An 18,047-nucleotide genomic window follows, 5' to 3' on the forward strand; every position below is an offset into this window, starting at 1 on the left:
TTGCACCGCCCTTTGGTTCCCGAGCATGCTGTTTTCAGCCTTCTCCAACATTAACCAAATCGGCAGCGGCCTCCTCGACCGCCCACTCATTCCCGGCCATTCAGCTCAGCTGTTTACATTGCCAAATGTCTTCACAACATCTGCAGCAGCTCGGCTAAAAAAAAGCAGGAAAAATCCACAACACCCCCTTCGCCAACCAACTAAATACATCGCAACACCTGGCAAACCTTTTCAGCAAATTCTACTTGGCCGTCAGTCCGGCAGCCTCACCTCACCATTTCTAGCTTGTTGAAACCAAAAACTAGTAAGTTTTTCCTGCTTATACAGTTTACTGCTGGTTAAATAACGTAAGCAGCTTATACGTAATTCATGATTTCTCAAATCAAAGGCTGGCTGTGCATAATTAAATGGTACGTCAATATATTGTCTGAAATATCAGAAACCTTTAAAGGTGAAGGAGAAATCGGACTACAAGTTATTTGCATGTGAGAGGAGTCTACTTAATTGTTCTCATATTGCAAGAGAAACTCCTTTCACCTTTAAAATACCTTTACTAACTGTAATTTTTGGGATGAACCTACAAACGAAGGTTCTTTGTATTCGGCTGTAAAAGACTAACATAACGCAATAATATATTTGACTTTTTTTCACAATTGAGTTTGATGTGGTCTGTTCCGAACCTTTGAGCTGTGAATTTTGATCGTGCTTATTTGGTTATCCATTTGGTTTAAGGTTAATGTTTATTGTAATCTCCAATTCAAATTGTGTATTCTAGGAAATAGTTTAGAGATATGGCATTATTATCTTGAACGATTTGGATTTTTTGAAACCATATATTTGTTTCAGCCTCACTCACCCTCAACCCCTCACCCTCACTCACCCTCAACCCCTCACCCTCACTCACCCTCAACCCCTCACCCTCACTCACCCTCAACCCCTCACCCTCAACCCCTCACCCTCACTCACCCTCAACCCCTCACCCTCACTCACCCTCAACCCCTCACCCTCACTCACCCTCACCCACCCTCACTCACCCTCACTCACCCTCAACCCCTCACCCTCACTCACCCTCAACCCCTCACCCTCTCACCCTCAACCCCTCACCCTCAACCCCTCACTCTCACTCACCCTCAACCCCTCACCCTCACCCACCCTCAACCCCTAACCCTCACTCACCCTCAACCCCTCACCCTCACTCACCCTCACTCACCCTCACCCTCACTCACCCTCACTCGCCCTCACTCACCCTCACCCTCATTTACCCTCAACCCCTCACCCTCATTTACCCTCAACCACTCACCCTCACCCTCACTCACCCTCAACCCCTCACCCTCAACCCCTCACTCTCACTCATCCTCACTCTCCCTCAACCCCTCACCCTCAACCCCTCACTCTCACTCATCCTCACTCACCCTCAACCCCTCACCCTCACCCTCACTCACCCTCCCTCAACCCCTCACCCTCACTCACCCTCAACCCCTCACCCTCACTCACCCTCACCCTCACTCACCCTCAACCCCTCACCCTCACTCACCCTCAACCCCTCACCCTCACTCACCCTCACTCACCCTCACCCACCCTCAACACCTCATCCTCACTCACCCTCAACCCCTCACCCTCACTCACCCTCACCCACCCTCAATCCCTCACCCTCACTCACCCTCAACCCCTCACCCTCACTCACCCTCAACCCCTCACCCTCACTCACCCTCAACCCCTTACCCTCACTCACCCTCACTCACCCTCACTCACCCTCACTCGCCCTCACTCGCCCTCACCCGCCCTCAACCCCTCACCCACCCTCACTCACCCTCAACCCCTCACCCTCACTCACCCTCAACCCCTCACTCACCCTCACTCACCCTCACTCACCCTCACTCACCCTCACTCACCCTCACTCACCCTCACTCAGCGCAACCACAGCATCTTCACTAAATATATTTAATAAACTTTAAGCTATTGGCAATATAAAATAAAATCCATTTTATTTACGTATTAATTGTTTTTTAAAGCCATTGATTTTTTTTATATCAATACATATAAGTCACATATAAGTCCCGTTAATACAAAACATGTTGCTTTACAAATGCTAGAGGTGTCACATTTACAAAAATTATAACTATTGGCTTTGTAAAGAAGAAAGCTATTAATTTAGCTATTTAACTCACTCACCCTCACTCACCCTCACCCTCACTCACCCTCACCCACCCTCAACACCTCATCCTCACTCACCCTCAACCCCTCACCCTCACTCACCCTCAACCCCTCACCCTCACTCACCCTCACCCACCCTCACCCTCAACACCTCACCCTCACTCACCCTCAACCACCCTCAACCCCTCACCCACCCTCACCCTCACTCACCCTCACTCACCCTCAACCCCTTACCCTCACTCACCCTCACTCACCCTCACTCACTCGCCCTCACTCACTCGCCCTCACTCACTCGCCCTCACTCACCCTCACTCACCCTCACTCACCCTCACTCACCCTCAACCCCTCACCCTCACTCACCCTCAACCCCTCACTCACCCTCACTCAGCGCAACCACAGCATCTTCACTAAATATATTTAATAAACTTTAAGCTATTGGCAATATAAAATAAAATCCATTTTATTTACGTATTAATTATTAATTGGTTTTTAAAGCCATTGATTTTTTTTATATCAATACATATGTCACATATAAGTCCCGTTAATACAAAACATGTTGCTTTACAAATGCTAGAGGTGTCACATTTACAAAAATTATAACTATTGGCTTTGTAAAGAAGAAAGCTATTAATTTAGCTATTTAGAAAAAACAACACATAAATAAAAAACAAAAAAATAAATAACACCTATAGCTCAAACTTTACTACTGCGAGACCTATTGCATTTCCAATGCTTGTTTCTCAATTGTATTTTTATGCATTATTAAGCATGTTGCTTCTAGCTATTTTCTAAATTGTTCCATTCCGTGTAACGACATGGAACGTTAAGGGATTAAATAATCCCATCAAAAGGCAGAGGGTTCTCTCCCATCTAGCAAGACTTAAAACTGATGTTGCCCTCCTTCAAGAAACTCATCTCACTGAACTGGAGGCTTTGAAGCTTAAACGTTGCTGGGTGGGTCATGTTCTTAGCTCCCCTACGACTTCTATGAAGAATGGAGTTGTTCTTTTGTTGCACAAAAAGTTAGATGTTTCCTCGATTATTCATGAATGTGATGTTGATGGCCGTTGGCTTATTGTTAATTTACTCATAGATAACATTCCACTTACCCTTTTTAATGTGTACGCCCCTACTGCAATTGATAAATCTTTTTGGCCTGCTATTTCTACCAAGCTGTCCTCCCTTACTGGAGAGTACATACTCCTTGCTGGAGATTGCAATCAGATTGTAGATCCCTTCCTGGATCGCCACTCAAAAGTCAAATTTACCCCCTCTAAAATGCACACACAATTTCTGAATTCCTTTAAAAATAATGCCCTTGTAGATATTTGGAGACTATGCAATCCTGAACTTCGTGAATATAGTTTCTTCTCCCCTCCTCATCAATCCCAATCCCGTATCGACCATATTTTTCTCAGTAAACCCTTATCCCAACACGCTATTCGCTCAGAGATTGGCTCCATTTTACTCTCAGACCATGCCCCAGTTTTTGTAGACCTAGATTTACTCCCATTCTCCCCGCATTCTGGCAGATGGCGCTTTAATAATGCTTTACTTTCTGACTCCACTTTTGGTGTTGTTTACTGCTTTTGCCAAGGAATTTTTTCTTTTAAACCAAAACCCAGATTTTCCTTTTGTTATGGTTTGGGACTCATTTAAAGCAGCCTCTAGGGGTTTTATTATTAATTTTGTCTCACGGTGGAAAAAATTACATGCAGCCAAATCGGAGAAAATTTTAACTGACATCAAAGCTTTAGAACACGCATACTTCACCTCTAAGTCTGATTCATCCCTTAAAGCTCTTATTGATGCAAAAATCTCTTTTAATAAATTTACAACAGATGCCGCTTCTAATATCCTCCTCAAATGTAATTCTAGATATTATGGTGGTAAAAATAAAATGGGGAAGCTCTTGGCCAACTACTTGAAGATTCGTAAAGAACGCACAAAAATCCAATCTATTAAAACCTCTTCTGGTGAATCCACATTTAAAGATAGACATTCTTGCAGAATTTGTTAAATTCTATGATACGCTTTATACTCCAGAGCAGACTCCTACTCCCGATGATCCCTTCTCCCCCAACCTCACATGTTGATTTTCACGCTCTGGAACGCGATATTTCTCTTTCTGAAAACTCCCATGCTGTTTCTAAGCTTCATCATGGTAAATCTCCAGGCCCTGATGGCTTTACAATTGAATTTTATAGTCACTTTGCTTCTCTTCTTCCCAAACTCCTACTTTTATTTCAATCCTTTTCCGACGCCGGCTCCTCTAGCGGCTCTTTCCAGCAAGCCTTAATTTGTTTAATTCCAAAGGAAGATAAAGATCACTCCTTATGCAAAAACTATAGACCAATCTCTTTAGTTAACACTGATTATAAGATTCTAGCGAAAATATTAGCCTTACGTATGAACCCTCTTCTACCGGATATCATCGGACCTGAACAATCTGGTTTTGTCAAAGGGCGTCTCTTCTCAGACAATTCCAGAGTTTGTCTCAACATACTTGGTAATTCTTCTTCACTCACTATTCCTTTTGCAGATATTTCCTTAGATGCGGAGAAGGCTTTCGATCGCATTGGGTGGGATTTCATGTTTCAGGCTTTACGTTGGATTGGTATTTCCCCTAAATTTATTTCTATTATCTCTTTACTTTATTCTAATCCCCAAGCTTCTATTTTTGTTAATGGGATGTCTTCAGATTACTTTTCTCTACGTAGTCAGACAAGGATGCCCACTATCCCCCCTACTTTTTATTTTAGCCGTAGAACCCTTCCTCACTAAAATTCGCTTAGATGACACTATTTCTGGTTTTCCTTTTGGTTCCCAACAAGTCAAGCTCTCGGTTTATGTCGATGATATTCTTTTCTATTGCCATGACCCTACTACTTCCATTCCCTCTTTTCTTCAACAGGTTTCTTCTTTTTCCGCAGTCTCCGGATATCGTTTGAACGCTGATAAGTGTGAGATTCTACCTTTGAATCCTCTTTGTCAGAAACATCTTTTTTCTTGTACAGGTTTTTCATGGCAACCATCCAAAATTAAATATCTAGGGGTATGGTTTGCTCCTTCGATTTCCGATACCCTTAAGCTAAATTTTGACTATGTATATAAGAAAATGGATACAACTATCACTCGTTGGCATCCGCTCTTTTTGTCCTGGTGGGGTCGACTCAACTCTATAAAGATGATGCTTTCTCCCCTCCTTCTTTACACTATTTCCATGCTTCCTCTACGCATTCCCCTCTCTTTCTTTAGAAAGATTGATTCTTTATTATTGAAATTCCTTTGGAATGGTAAAAGATCCCGAATAGCCCTTGCTTCCTTACGTAAAGACAAAGCTCAATCCGGAGTGCGCTTCCCCGATTTCAAACAATACCATCGTGCTTTTTCCCTGAAACAATCGATTCGCTGGTTATCTTCTAATTTGCCACACCATCCCCCCGTTTGGCTAAATATGGAATCTTCTTTCATTTCCCCTTTCACTTTCCGGGAATTCTTGTTCTTTTACATCTTCCTTAACTCGTCTCTGCTCACCTATTCTTTCACACTCTCGTAACCCCCTTTCCCCCTACATTTCTTCCTCTTATTCATCTCTTCTCTCTCTTCACGAACAACTGATTTGGAATAACGCTCTTCTCAAAATTCGTAACCGTACCATATATTGGAAAACTTGGCATTCGAGGACTTTCCTGGATCTCTCAATTATTATCTCAAGTAAACCTCTCTCATTTCAGCATCTTCAATCTCTTTTCTCTTTGCCCCCTTCTGCCCGAGCGCAATATAACACCCTTTATCCAGTCTTGCTTTCATATATTCAAACTCTCTCATCCTCGAACGAGATTCCGGAAGATCGTAGACCCACTTCCCTTTTACTGGAAACGTCTCCTTTTGCTTCCGCTTTATATAATTCTTTTCGTCTTACCAATGATAGATTAAAATCTCGCACCGAGCTTGCATGGGAGCTGGACTTTTCTCAGACATGGCCGGTCCTTTTTTGGGATAAAATTTGGACTAAACTCCATAAGACCTCTAGGGCTGCTAATACTACCCAGACTTTATTTTTCATTTATCACAGAATTTTATTTACCCCAATCTCCCTATCCCATTTTTCAACAGACACTCCCTCTTCCGGTTGGTCCTGTCCATCCCCCTCTGCTGATCTCAAACATATGTTGTTCGATTGCCCTCCTGTCTCCCAGTTCTGGCAACTGGTCTGGAAGCAAATTCAAAAGATTTTTCGGTTCCAGGTCCCCTTTTCACCCTCACTAGTTTTCCTTGGTTCCCTCTCGTCGGAACTTCCTCACTCCTCCAGTCATTACCCTCTACTTGACCTTTTCCTGGCTATTGCTTTTCATGTTATTACCTCTAACTGGAAGCAAGCTACGAATGTTACCTATCAATCCTGGTGGAATGCAATTTGTTTTAACCATCGTTTAGACACCAATTATGTATCCCCCATCTCCCTGGCTATTAAACGTGACCTCCTTTGGCTTCCTTTGGTAACATATCTCTCTCCCTCTGCTCCTGTCCCTTCTTCTCCTGCTCCGGACACGGTTGAAGTTCGCAAACCCCCATGATTTCCCTATTACCTATTTATTTACACATACATTTGATTACTACTATTATTGTGTTCATATATATTGTATTCTGCTAACTATATTTCTATTTATATGATATGTTCATGCTCTCTCATGCTTGTAATGCTTACTTTTTTGATGTTTTTATTTTAATAAGTATTTCTGCCATTTGCGTATTGTAACTCTTCTCCTTTCCTTTCCTTTCCCCTTCCTCCCCCTTTTCTATTCCTTAATAAATCAACCTTAAAAAAAAAAGAATATTAGCACATATGTTATAACCAATTTTATTACCCTGCATTTGTTCCTTCCAAATGTAAGATAATGTGTAAGAAAGAAGAAATTCGAAAAAATGGCCTCTGAATCACATGCTAGTATGGGCACTCACAAATTCAGAGACCTACAAATAACCACTGCTCCAAAATGGTGCATATAGTCTCCCATTCAGAAATAGTCTCTATTTCAGAAATGCATAGGTTTCCTTGATAACTATTTTTCAGTCTTTATATTTTACCTAATTAATTGCTCTATACCCGACACAAAATTAAAAACCACAGCACGGTGCAGTTCAGTTGTTGGGTGTGGGTACCTCGGGTACTTGGAAAACGAACAAATCCTGTATATACCTGTCACCAGAACGGTTTAGAGGACATCATGGTATATTGATTTTGCAAACATTGCCACCAATTGACGTTTTCTTAATACTCATTTTCAATATTCTTTTATTTCAACAGATAGTTGTTTTGGGAAAACCTTGAGGGATTTACACAAATGACCCCTTGCTGAACTCCGAATACTTTCTACTTTTCAGAAATCCATGGTTATCACCACGGTTTCTATCACAAATTGGTAGGTAGAAAGCACACAAATTAGGAAAAATGTCCCACCTCCCGAGGTAAAAAATTGTTTTTTTTATTTAGCTCGTCATGTTCCTGAAAGCTAGGAAAATGCTGACTTCAGCACAGCAAACCTTTCGTTGGTGCAAATCTTAGGAGAAAAAAACAGACACTTTTTGCAGGGCATTTTATTACTATTTTTCCACAAAACCCCCCAAATGTAGCCATATTTTGTCTATTTTTCCAGTCCTCTCCAGTGGAATCAACAAACCCTGGGCAACTTTGGAATCCCTAGGATGTTGGTAAAAAAAGGATGCATATTTGGCGTGGATACCTTATGTGGAAAGAAAGTTATTGAGGTCTATGGGCGAACGACCCCAAATAAAAAAAAAGGGCTTAGTATTCTAGGGAGAAGGGCTTAGCATTCTAGGGTGAAAGGATCAGATGCCAAGGGGTTATTTTGATTATGGTCATGTAAGCAACAATAATATTTTGCTCTAACAGGGTACACCACAAGCCAACGAAACACATTAGACATCATATACATCTTACACAGTGCAGATATGTTAAGTAAAAGGCTATCAAGTATCACTGTTCACGTAACTACCCAGCAGCATAAAGCAAGTACTACTACTGCAGAATAACAGGGGCTGCCCCAGTCTCAACATCACTGCTGCTGCACTAATTCCTGTCTGAAAAGGGAGCACAGAGGTGGCACCCGTGACCCTGCACTAAGGCAAAATTAAGCAACATATTCAATCCGCATGAGAAGATATGATACAGAAGCATTGGCCAACTCAAAAGGTAGGAAGAGCAACAAAAGCACACATCTCTTAAGCGCACCACTAGTTTTAACATCACATCATTTCATATGTTCATACCTGTTCCCAGCTGATCTCCTTGGTCTCCTGCCAGAGGTTAAAGGTTATGGTGTCAAAAGGAGAAAGTGAGAAAAGGCGTGTTAGTAAGAGGTTAGTGCGTGCTCAAAGGAAGCAAGGCATGAGTAAACAGCAACGCGGATAGCAGAGGAAGGAAAGAGAGAGACACAGAGAAGTGGGGAGTGACAGTGGGAGGGAGGGCGTTTCCCAATTCCTTGTCCTGTGGGTGATGTTGCATGACCAAGAGTACAAGTTATTTCCGCTGGCTTTCCAGAGGCAATGACCCTTAAAACGGCAAAGTCTTGCAATCGTGCACTAACCCCTCACAGTGCCTCCAGTCCATAATGTGCAGATTGTTGTTTTTTTGCTTAAAGATTTACCAATAGGCAAGTCCTATGATGCCAGTTTTGATTCCAATAATGCTTGTGGGTATGGGTTCTCACTTCAGATAGGTCACTTTGGGCATGTGAGTGTATTTCTTCCCTGTGTGCTCCCGACTGAGAAGAGTCCTGAAGAGGCAGGGGATGAGTCGTATTGCTTTCCCTTCTCCCATGTGAGTGTGTTTTGGTGGTTTAATGCTTAGCTACGGTGTGCTGCATTTCATTAGTTTGCAGACTGTTGTCTGCTATTTACAGGCTTCCCTTAGGAAGGTGCTCTTTGTGGCGTGACTTGAAATTTCCCATCAGACCCTCTGTTGTCACTGGTGAGACGAAAGGGAGCCGAGCAGAGAGAGGAGGGAGAGTGTGGGTGTGAGTGAAGATGGGGAACTAGAACAGGTTTGAGGGAATAGAGAATTGGGTGGGTTAACTAGAAAAGGGAGAGATAAAAAGGAAGGAGGAAAAAGTGGATAGAATGAGCATGAGGTCGGGAGACAGATGAGTGCAAGGATGGATAATGGCTAGTAAGGAGGGCGTCAGAGAGGAATTAAGGGCCAAATGGAGAAAAGTAGAGCGAAAAATGAGGGGAGAGGTAAAGGGTGAGAGTGGAAGTAAAGAAAACTGAAGTGTGAGGGGGAAGGCACGGGGAAACTGAGAAGAAGGTTGAAGGAGGACTAGAGTGAGGCAGAGTGAAGAGTAAGGAGGGAATGAAAAGCAAAAGAGAATATTATATAGCAAGAAATAAGAGTGATGGCTCATAAAAAGGGAAATAGACACAGGACAGAATAGGTATAGCAGAGTAAAGAGGAAGACATAAAATATGGGAGAGAAAGCAACAGATCAGAGGGTAAAATAGGTACGTCAATGAAGCTGGTAGAGTATTGGCAGAATCCATGGCTGTTACTTTCTAAAACCAAGAAGAATAAGTTACTTACCTTCGGTAATGAGCATTCTGGTGATTACTCTATCTAACTACAGATTGTTGAACCTTGTGAATCTCCACAGGTGCCAGACTAGATCACGAAAGCTTTTGTAATAGCTCATGTGCACTGGAGAGTGGCACCATCAGCCTCGGTCACAGCTCCTTTCCACCATGTCGTCAATTGTCTTCTATTTTTTCCATACTCAGACAAAAAGTGAGACTGTCAATATTGGAGTTGAATGGGTAGCGTGCAAAAACTAACTTGGAACCTTATTCTCAAAAGTGCACTCCACAGAACAAGGAGGCATGTTGGAAGGCAACGAAAAATCTGCAGTTTAACTTAATTTTCTGGCGAATACTTCTAACCCAAGGTTCATCAGTTTATGAGTCCGTACCACAGCAGCGTGCCTTCCTGGGAATTGTGTCTGAGAAGTTGGCATACATCCCGAATGTCTACAGGGCGCTCCCTGCAGATGGGACAACTGCTTCAGTAGTGCTTATTCAAAGTATGGAGAGATGGCAATGTGGCCATCTGGAAAAAGTCCTTAACTGGAAACCCCCATGCTAGGGCTGTAGTGGCAGTTTTCACCCTATGGAATAAGCCTGGATGCCCTCAGAAGCAGTCTATTTGGCAAAGGCGTAATACAGATAAAATGCAAATGACAATAGATCTTGATAATGTTTGTCCCTGGGGCGCTTTTCCCTTCTTTGCAACAAACACCACCACAAACAGTTGATTATCAACCTTGTTCCATTGTCTCATCAATATAGAAATTAAGGGCACTAAGTAAATCAAACCAGTGGTTTCATGAATGATGTGAAGTTTTTTATGTAACCCAATGCATTTCGGGCTATTGCCCTTCTTCAGGGGTTACCTGATTTTAACAGGCCAGGAGGCATTATACACGCACTTTAATATTGGAATTACTGTTTTACAAGGCAATAAAATGAAGATGGATTAATTTCTGGTTGATGATTATTTAGTCAACTTTAATTGTGGCTGTTGCATCCTGGACTGGTACAGTAGTGTTGTACCAGCTTTTTACATTTACAATTCACAGTCACAGAAGTAAATATATGATCAGGTGCCACAAGTGGAGCAGGCTGACTTTGTCAAGGATGAGTCAGCACCAGGGGAGGGACAGATGCCTACAATTCCAATCCAGCACCACTTGGGTCAATAAGGCCAGACGGCACACCAAAGGGAGTTGAAATCATTTTAACTCTTTGGAGCCCTAAACTTGCTGCAGCGTCTATAATGCCATGGGAACTCAAAGCATATCAGCTCTAGGTTTGCTACTGATAAGGAAGGCAAGGCCAGGGTAGGGTTTTTGGAAGGGTGACTCTCAGATGACTCATAAGATCTGGGGCATTTGGACATTGTAAGGACCACTTACTTTTCCTATGTTTCTTTTTCTACTAGTCACTTGACCGTGCTTGAAGACACAATTTGGCTTCACGCTTTCAGAAAGATTTGGGATGCACCATGGAGTATGTGTCACATGACTTGGAATCATGTTTAGTTCTGAGGCACCACATGCAGACGTCATGTGGATCCGTAACGGACATCTGCTACTAGCACAAACACAATGTATGAAACATGTTGTCTTCAGAATCAACATCCCTGCACACTCCCAAGAAATTGCTTTTTATAAGTTCAAAAAGGCTTTCGGTGAAACACAAATTGGAAGGAACCAAGCTCCAGACCTGCTTCAACTCACAAAGAAAATGAGGAACATCCACATAAATATACTGCAGACGTTTTCCAGGGTCCCGGGGAGACTCATAAGGTGAGGAATCTGCATTTATAATTATTGATGGGAAACAATGACACTGAACAGTACCTTACATTCCCACACTTGAATACTTATCCCCAACAAGAGCAAGTGTCACACATTGATGACATGTCATGCAGTATATCACCGTGTGATGTTATGAGTGTACAACACGCTTACCAATTTATAAGACAGAGGGCTAACAGATCATTAGATATTTCCTTCAACTCCAAAACATTTCTCAACTAAAGGCAAGTTAAGTAAAATATACAATCTTAGTAAAGGAGCACAATAAACCTTCTCCTGCCCTGCTGAGGGCAACCTTTACTTTGTGAACAGCAATACAAGGGAGACTAGCTTTAACAGAGCACATGCCAGTGGGACTGTGCCTTTCAGTGGGTCTGCTTATTACAGAGGTACGCAAGCTTTACTCGGACACTAAACTCTTTAGTAGACTGACCTTTCTAGGGACACAGTAATACCAAAAGGATTAGTGTTCAAAGGGATAGGTTTATTCAAAAGATAATGCAATTTACTAGAGACACAAATAGGCCAAAGGGACCTGTTCTTTGAGAACAGACACAAGATGGAACTCCAGCTGTAAGGAAATCTTACTTCCCCACATGCTTACTTTGAGAGAAAACATGGTAGGTGATATATTTAGAGCACATTTCTGGAGACTGGGAAAAATCCACTTGTTGTTCTCGTATTGAATCAGAAGCTGGTAAAACCGGCCAGATTGTGCTGCAATTATCCAGGGTGATTGAGAAGGAAACCATGACATTATCAACTTTTTTGATGTATATGTGACAGGCCTCAAGTGACTGGATACGTGTTTAGATTTAATTTCCTGTTGGAATGTAAATATAATCTCATTTGGGAAGGACATTTAACCTGTTTACTTATGCCTTCTAAGGTTCTATGGAAGATAAATTTGGTCTTCTTAAAAGAGCGGCATGTTCACATGGCTAAAAGCCTAGTGAAAGGAGGGAGAACAAATAAACTAAAGTAAGTTCACTGCATAGAATAGAGATTGAGCCTTAGCAACTTCAAATGAAACAGTGTTTGATGTGCGACTGAGGGGGATGAGGTTTGACTCTCTTTCAAGAAGCCAACAAAAAGAGAATGGGATCCTTTCGAAAAGAATCAACAATAGCTCTTCAAAAGATGTAAAAGGCATATTTATTAACTGGGTTTAGAATGGTGCCCATCATTTGCAGTGCAGTGACACATCTTGGATATGGAAACAAACTGAGGATTTTAGAAAGAATATAACTCTTGTGACATCAGAGTATGGAGAGATTAGACTCTTCCTGGGCAATAAAATTATTGCACAATTTACCTTTGCTTTATTTAAGCTTTTTTGAAACACTTGGCTGTGCTAGTTTTAAGCCGGGGATAAGAGTAAATTACTTCTTTGCACATATTATGAAGGTTTTCTCATTGACACTGACTTCAATAGACTATATTTCAATGTTTAAATAACTGATCTGAATATGCCACAAAACAGCAAAAGATGCAAGCACTTGACTCTATTACAATTTCATGCCATAAAATAGACTCGGCAAATGACAACACACACAACCCTGTTTTTTTTAGATAGAATAAGAAGGCATAAAGATGCTCAGGTTATGCCATATCGCTTCTGGGATAACCCTCTTGGGATGTTAGAGATGCTGTCCGTCGAGGACAAAAGAGACTCCTCACAGTGATCCCAGTCACATAAAGAGTCTAAGCTTCAATAAATCACAGCTATACAATAGGGACGGGGCTTGACAGGAAATACAGCCATACCAATTGAACTAGCCTATATACACAGCATTAAGCCATACTACAGAGACTGACCTCTATAGAACAGAGCTATCACTCACCGGTTTGGTGCTGGCTGTCAGAGTCTCCATCTCCTCGTGGGTCATCCAGACGTTGCTGGAAGACTGCTTCGTCCATCAAATTATCAAAGGCAGCAGAAACACAAGAAGGAACACAAAAACATTGTCAAACTGTTTATTCAACCTTACCTACAGAGCTTTAAAAGCCATGGTGAATGAAGTTGCCTGTGCATGGACTCTCCTACAGGGCTGACAGTGTTGATTGCAGATGAACTCTGAGCCTCTCTAAGAGGGAGGGCTGCATGGCTTTGGAGTACTATCCATTTGTGGAATCTCAACATTTTGCACTGGGGTGCTGCAGACCACTGATATACACTGCTGCCTGTGACAGCAATGTAAAGTTACTGAATTGTTAACTTACCTCACCTCAAAGATATTTTAATTAATTAATGAACACTGCCTACTTTCACCCACATAGAGATTCCCGGAAAATGATTATAGAGAAAACAGTGTCTTTCCGTTTTTAAACAAATATGTAAATCCCTGTCTAAAGATATTATTATTTAACTATGCTTTTAAAGTGATCCAACATAATAATTAAAATACACAGATGGATTCTAACTATAAACTGCTGCATTTAGTTTTTAGAAACAAGCTGAAAAACTGTATTATATTGCATGTTGAACTGCATTCAATTTTATAATAATTAAAGAAATAGATGTCTTCTTACTATAAACTGCTGCATTTAGTTAAAATAATAAAGTTGATAAAAGGTATTTTATTACATGTTAAACTCCATTCATTGAGACAAACAGCTCTGGCCTGTTAGGTCACAGTCCGTATTGCTATCACATGGGGTACTGCTTAAAAATGTGAGACGTAGATCATTTTGAAGCATATTTCATATAACTAGACTGTATTTTACGAATGTCCAGATGAGATTATCTCTACATTTCTTTCAAGGCAAGAGTGTTTATTTTTTATTTTTCAAAGACTTTTATTAAGAAACTTGCACATCAAGTTACAAGATAAGCAGGTGGGGATTCCGCAGATAAAGAGGAAAAAACCACATCTGTTACATGCATCATTGGAACAATTATACATTAGTAGCCAACAACAGTACACGAGAGGGAGTGACAAGAGATGGAGCAGGAAGGACAAGGAGGAGCGCCCAGGAGAGGCAAAGTGCTGGCGGGAAAGGCCGTAAAAAACCAGCAGTGCGCAGATGCAGGGAAGCCGCCGAGGGAAATGAGCTGGAGGGGAGCGCGGGAGAGGTTGTGGAGGGCTTAGCGCTCGGGCGTAGGAGGTATGAAACAAGGGGATCCCAGATGTCAAGCGGCCGGCAAGCTAACGTAGTCAAATCCCAGAATTCGGACAAAAGCGTTTGACGATGAGCAGCATCCTCAAGCCAAGCGCTGACCTTTTGTGCGGGTCTCCGACTCCAATGCATGGCGAACCTGCGTCGTGCGAGAACGAGCAGCATAGCGGTGAGCCGGCAGGAGGTGTCAGGATAATGTTTCACAAAGCCTTAGAGGCAGATCATTGGGTCTGACATGACAGGCGTGGAGGTGACCTCAGTGATGGCGGTGCACACATCAAGCCAATACTCAGAAACCTTGGGGCACAGCCAGGCAAAATTAGAAAATTCCATTGCTAGAAGAGCGGCCCATTCTATGCAGTTGAGCAAGGGAGCGGTACAGTCTATGCAGGAATTTAAAATGTATGAGGCGCAGGCGGTAGTTAGGGGACAGCCGTTTGTTCTGCTTACAACAATACAGCCAGAACTCCGAGAAAGATGGGTGCCTAGGTCCTCACTCCAAGCAGCGCGGTCGCAGTCAGTGGAAATCGGGACGCTGCCAGCGAAAGGGCATAAAGTCTAGAGACCAGCTTGCAAGGGGAGGCGGAAGTGTAAGCAAGGTCGAGGGCAGCCATCGAAGGAGGGGACTGGGGAAACATGGGGTGCAGCTCCCGGCAGGACGCTCTAAGTTGGTAACAGAGCAGTGTCCATAAGGCCGGACTCGGCTGGAAGAGAAAAGTTGAAGGCAAGAGTGTTATTCATGAACTTAGTAAATGTACTCATGATGAAGAACACGGATTACTAGTTAGCATGTATTCCTTCTTCATTGTGGAATATTTACTAAGAATCATAAGCACAGGATAAATGGCAAGCTCCCCCTTTCCATTTAGTGAAAAACTAAATAACAAAAGTTTGAGGAAACAGTGATGTTAGTTGGTTCTCTGTTTTATAATCCAGGCAGGAAAATCAAGCAAATGTGTGAAATTAACTCTCTAGGTAACTAATCTGAAAACTTAAGCAACAGAGACATTTTCAAGTAGAATTGCTGCATACCTTACATGTGAATGGGCTCTAGCTCATCCTGAAAGGTGACCAGCTGATAACGTCATACCACAGATGAGACAATCCAGTAAACTATAAACTATTTGGATTTCAACATCCATGTCCAGGCTGTGCTGAGCTTAAATGTTGATTACACCCTTCTTTTTCTTATGTATCGTATATATACTATCTGATACAGCTCACTGGAGCATAGCACATGTGTCATGCCAAGAGTGGATGCAGGCGTGGGTGATATGGTGTTAACACCTCATTCTCCATCTAGTATTGCAGCACAGCTTTTTGTATCAGTTCAAACGGAGAGCCTAACTATTGTTATAGTACTATGGTAAACTGCTATGGGCGAGCTACACTGCTTGAAGGTGAAGCCTTTTTATTAACTTCTTGAGAGTACTTTGTCACTGGTAAAGTGAATGAAAAAGTCTGTGGTACTCTTTTTTTTTTATAGGCTTCAATACTGCTAGCGGTACCAAAGTTCGGCAGACTGTAAGTAAGACTTAGCTAAGAGTAACAGTAAAAGAATGCCATCGCCTCTTTCCACTTCACTGGATCATTGTTCCCCTGACAGCATCCCATGTAAGCGTTTCTCATTTGAAAGTGTAGCTTGTTTTACTCAAGCGGTCTTGAAGTGCAATTCAGGAGTCTATATTGCAGGAAGTCAGGAACAAGGCTACCAAGTACAACAGTAAGCTGTGAGAGTGGTCAGAAAACTCAATGTGCACACTAGTTTCCTGTGTCGGTGTTCTAATCAGTAAGTCAGGTCTATGAGCCAACATTGTCACAGTAGCTCCAGGGCTATATGGATAATTCATTCCCTGGCTTTCCTTGACTTTATGATCACAGTTTATATAATGGGAAATGGAGGAAATGTATAATATGTCATAGACCAGCTTATAGCTAAAACATTCCCCTTGAGTAGGAGTATGTAAAACCTGGATGCATTGACTTGACATTTTTAATTCTCTACGATCACCAACAGATCTATTTGGCGTCTTCTCCAACTGCTGAATATTTGACTTAGGACATCATCAGTGATGACTCACTGAACAAGTTACTTACCTCCAGTAACACTCTTTCTGGTGGATAATCCTCCTAATTGCAGATTCCTCACCTTTAGAACATCCCCGGTACCAGACTAGATACAGAAGATTTTTCAGCATAACACCGGTGCGCTAGTTAGGTAGTGTCATATAGCTCCGCCTCAACCCTGCTCCGTCATGAAAGCGGCTTTTGGAGCCACTTTTAAGCACCACCCAAGCATGCTGACGTCAGTTCCTTTCTTGACACTGTCCACAACCTTGGATTCAGAGTAAAAACCAATTATTTATGACAGTGTGCAGATCTCTAACTTGGGATCTTTTTTAATGGAAAAGAGTGCCTTCCACAAAATGGGAAGGCGAGAGGGCAGTGCGGAATCTGCACCAGAAAGAGCATTACTGAAGGTAAACAACTTCTTCTGATGGATACTTCTAATCTCAGATTCCTGATCCTTAGAAAAGATACCGAAGCAGTACCTCCCCTGGTGGTAGGACTATGGAATGACTCAGACCTAAAAGTCATATAGGACCAAACGGCCTGAACGCTTTTTCCATCAGACCTCGCTACCAAGGTAGTAATGCTTCATGAAAGTGTGCAATGATGTGCACATTGTGGTCTGACAAATAACCAGAACAGGCACTGATTAGGCTAGCGCAGTGGAATCAATCCTCATTCCTTCTGGAGACTACTTCTTGGCCAGCGCATAGCGGACCTTTATATAGAGGACTATCTAACTAGATAAAGTCCTTTTCTGTACTGCATTGCCTTTCTTTGCCCCAGAGAACACCAGAAACAGCTGATCATCCACCCAATGTTCCTTAGTACGATCAATGTAAAATCTCACTGCTCCCGCCTCCCCGCAGACCCTCCCGACCGGCTCCCTTCTTAAGGGGAGCCTGACCATAACCAGGGAGTGACCACTGCGCCTTCCGGCCTGGTCACCCCCACGCTCCTGTGCCTGTGCCTGCTCCAGCAGCCCCAGCCACCCGAGGGCCGCCAAGCCCGCTCCAGCTTTTCCCGCCGCCCTAGCCCGCGGCCCCGCCCCCCACTAGCCGATTGGCTCTCGCTCCCGCCTCCCCGCAGACCCTCCCGACCAGCTCCCTTCTTAAGGGGAGCCTGACCAGAATCAGGGAGTGACCACTGCGCCTTCCGGCCTGGTCACCCCCACGCTCCTGTGCCTGTACCTGCTCCCGCAGCCCCAGCCACCCGAGGGCCGCCAAGCCCACTCCAGCTTTTCCCGCCGCCCTAGCCCGTGGCCCCGCCCCCCCGCCAGCCGATTGGCTCTCGCTCCCGCCTCCCCCCAGA

General features: G+C 43.0%; 1 protein-coding gene across 1 annotated transcript in view; it reads right to left on the bottom strand.

Moving 5' to 3' along the window:
• Positions 1-18,047, bottom strand: part of PPFIA3 (PPFI scaffold protein A3) — an 838,878-nt gene that overhangs the window by 231,219 nt on the left and 589,612 nt on the right. The window contains exons 21-22 of the mRNA XM_086930190.1: positions 13,391-13,456; positions 8,449-8,475 (exon numbers count right to left, since the gene is read on the bottom strand). Of these exons, the coding sequence (XP_086786316.1) occupies positions 8,449-8,475; positions 13,391-13,456 (93 nt within the window). The remainder of the gene's footprint in view (positions 1-8,448; positions 8,476-13,390; positions 13,457-18,047) is intronic.

The sequence above is a fragment of the Lissotriton vulgaris genome, chromosome 7 (genome assembly GCF_964263255.1).
Source record: "Lissotriton vulgaris chromosome 7, aLisVul1.2, whole genome shotgun sequence".
Taxonomy (NCBI): Eukaryota; Metazoa; Chordata; class Amphibia; order Caudata; family Salamandridae; genus Lissotriton; species Lissotriton vulgaris.